This window comes from Eurypyga helias, unplaced genomic scaffold (genome assembly GCF_000690775.1).
Source record: "Eurypyga helias isolate BGI_N326 unplaced genomic scaffold, ASM69077v1 scaffold23253, whole genome shotgun sequence".
NCBI lineage: Eukaryota > Metazoa > Chordata > Aves > Eurypygiformes > Eurypygidae > Eurypyga > Eurypyga helias.
The window spans coordinates 16,116-19,277 of record NW_010243397.1 but is presented as its reverse complement, the minus strand read 5'-3'; the positions used below and the strand labels follow the sequence as shown (position 1 = coordinate 19,277).

General features: G+C 43.2%; 1 protein-coding gene across 1 annotated transcript in view; it reads left to right on the top strand.

Annotated features, from left to right (window-relative positions):
• Window positions 1-1,060: 1,060 nt before the first annotated feature.
• The window catches only part of LOC104507958 (MARVEL domain-containing protein 3-like), a 17,194-nt gene continuing 15,092 nt past the window's right edge, over window positions 1,061-3,162 (top strand). Inside the window, exon 1 of the mRNA XM_010149407.1 lies at window positions 1,061-1,176. Coding sequence (XP_010147709.1) covers window positions 1,061-1,176 — 116 coding nt within the window. The remainder of the gene's footprint in view (window positions 1,177-3,162) is intronic.

Sequence of the window (3,162 nt, the reverse complement as noted above, 5' to 3'; positions counted from 1 at the left end):
GGGCCTCAGGCTTGGCCCCCGTCTCAGGGTCACTCCCGTGGGGGTGAAGGGGCTTCGGGTCACGATAGCAGCACTGAGGCACCAGAAATCACCCCTGGGGAAAGGTGTGGGGCTGCTACTTGCCTAATGGCTTCTGTCCGGAGCAGAGCTTGCCTTGAGGAAGGCATTGTCACTTTGTTAGTTGTAATCAAATAAAAATTAATTTATTTCTTCAGTGACACCCTACGGAGACGGAAGGGAAGTCCTTAAGCAGGTCCTCAGCTTGATTGGTCAAGATTAAATCGACCGCAGGCATTTCTGTGGTAATGCTGAAGGGCTGTGATGAAGGCAAATGAGAAGAAAAAGAGTTCTTAGATGCTTAAACTGTGCGTTTCCGTGGTTTACGGCTTTGAGCTTAAGTGTACTGCACTTGAAAGGGTAAAGACACTTTCAGGAAATGAGGTCCCCGTAATATTTAATACGAAATTATCCAGGATGTAGCTTCCTGTAAACCTGTTTACAGCCCAGCCTACCTAACGCTTACCCAAATCACAGGTGATGTTTGGTGCTGCATCTGTTTACACCCATGGGTGCCCTCCTCTTGTGACCTTTGTCCTCCAAGTTTCTAGCCTGTGTTTTCAGGCTCGCCCTGCCATGGGTGGCAGCTGTATGCACGCTCATGCAAGGCTCGGGAGTTTGCTGGGTTCAATACTTCACGTAAGAGACAACATTTAAGCCAGTATTCATGGTCTTAGTGGACACCATGCCTTATCCTTGCAGCAAAGGTGAGAGAGTAAGAGCAGACCTAGTAAATAAGCCCAGTGCAATAAACATTTAGCGTAGAAACATTACAATTACTTGATGAATAGGAAAATTAAAAGCTTCCTTCTTTAATAGAAATTAGTTTACCTGTAGTTTAAAGGGTTTAACTTCCTTAAGGAAGTCTGTACTAAGTATTGAATCAGCATCAAATGGAGATGAGTGCTGGTCAATGAATAACTCCGAGCTATAAAATGAACCAATTTTATTTCTTTGACTCAGGAAGTTATTTTAGAAAGAAAGAATACATGTAAGAACCAAGATGTCTCACACCGGGAGACGATACCAAGAAAAGCAATACAGGCACCACCAGAGGCATGGATCTGATAGAAACGAGGAAGACAGAAGAGCGAGAAAACCATACCCATACAACGGAAGGTATGTCTTTATCACCTTAAAGAAACATATCGCAGCAGGTCTGTAATGTCTGTCATCTTGCTTGTTTGTTTGTTTTTAAATACCTTCATATAGTTAGAGGAAGCATTTACTCAGCCTTGAAATCATGAAGTGTGAGCATGCCAGATCCAGAATCAGTGAGCTTAGAAACACTTAGAAATTTTAAAGAATTTTTAACCTCTTTCTTTGTATTGAGCTCGAGAGGAGGGAGACAGATAGGCTATGTTGACACAATCAGAGAGGTGAATTTCCTGGGGTTATCTGGATGTGGGTCACAAGTAGGTGAAGCATGACCATGGGTGTTCATACAGCTCCTGCAGAGGCTGGTCAGCAGGTGACACAAGCCAAGGGTTGCCAAATACGCATTCTTGAAGTGAGAATGTTACATGACCGAGACCAGCACAGAGACTTACTGAACCCTCAGCTTGCTCTAGTTCAGCTGTGAGCAAGTTCATGTCAATCCAAAACAAAATTGGTTTCAGTAGCCGCAGTCCATAAACTGAGTAACTGTTTAACTGTCTAAGGCAGTTTGCCGCCCTCGATAGTGGGTCAGCCCCAATCAGCACAACAAGCAATCAACTAATAGAAGGTTTGGAGTGACAAGTAAAATCCTAGGGCATTACACTTCTCCTTGCGGCCTGGCTAACCTATATTGGATTAGAAGTGCGCTTAGGCTGTTTTAGTGCATGCCAGTGACTGCATTGTAAGAGAGGTCGTTAGCTCTAAACAACACTGGCAAGTTGGCCACAGCAGTAAGGTGTTAGTAAGGTGTTCATTACTCCTGTGCAGTCTCTGGGGGCATGACTGTAGAGCAGTTTAAGAACAGAGCAAAGGAGGAGAGGAAATGAGATTATTGAAAAGCTGAAGTACTCCTAGTTAATACGCATCTTAGCAAGAAAAACACAATGAGAATATAAGCAGTAGTGAAGAGCACTGTGGACTAGAAGGACTACTTATGGCTAAGTATAAAACATTTGGATGGTGGTAATCCACTTGAATTATGAAAATAGCTAGTGAGTTTTTCTTCTGTCTCTCTCAAATCATGAAAAATGGGAGAGAAGTGGGAACAAAGATCAGCCTAAGAATCATCCTCAGAGGCTGAATGACTCTCCTTAGCCAAAGCAAAGATCAGGAGGGGATATAGTTAAATTATCTTGAACATAATAGAAGTGAGAGCAGCAAATGCGAGGAATGCATTAATTGCACTGTGGAGAAAGAGGAAAAAAAAAAAGGAGGATGATGTTTTTTTTCATATAAAGCGTAAGAAAAGCAACGTGTGAAAGGATAGCTATAAATTAAGCCTCCACTTCTCAGTAAAGCACTTCTCTGGACTTCTTGGTTTTGCTGTTAGTTTTAAATGACTAGACACGTAGACTGAAAATTAGTGGAAGGACTGTAAAGGCCAACAGACCATCCCTATATGCACTGAGGATGAGCGGAAGGGAAGTGGCAGCTAAAGATCTGTAATAGCCATGGAGATAATTCTTAAGCGTCAAGCCGAGAATATGAGGGGCACCAGCCCTCAACCTCAATTAGTCGAAAAACTTTTCCCTCAGTTGGTTTGGTGGAGTTTGGCTTAACCTCACGGCATTTCCCCTGCTTAGCTCTCACAACAAAACCAGCTGCTTTTGTAAGGAAATTTCAGTGTTTTGGTGAAGACTTTGGCTGATGGACCAAAAGACCTCCAGGTGCTATAATGAAGTAGATGGGAAGAGTCTCTTGGAAACTGTAATTTGGGTTTCTAATGCTGTCATCCCTTATGAGCAAGACTTTCTAGCCAGAGTGTCTGTGTTTCCAAGTGTGTTTCTGTCTGAAACTCATGTAGCAACCTTCCTCTCACTGACGAGGAGAAAGAGTTGCATTATCCTGAACTGGAAAGTCCTGAAGGAAGACAGGAGCAAAGGTGGCCAGAATAGGCCATTGCGAGGAAAAAAAAAAAGCATCTAAAAGACAGACTTCCCCCCCCCC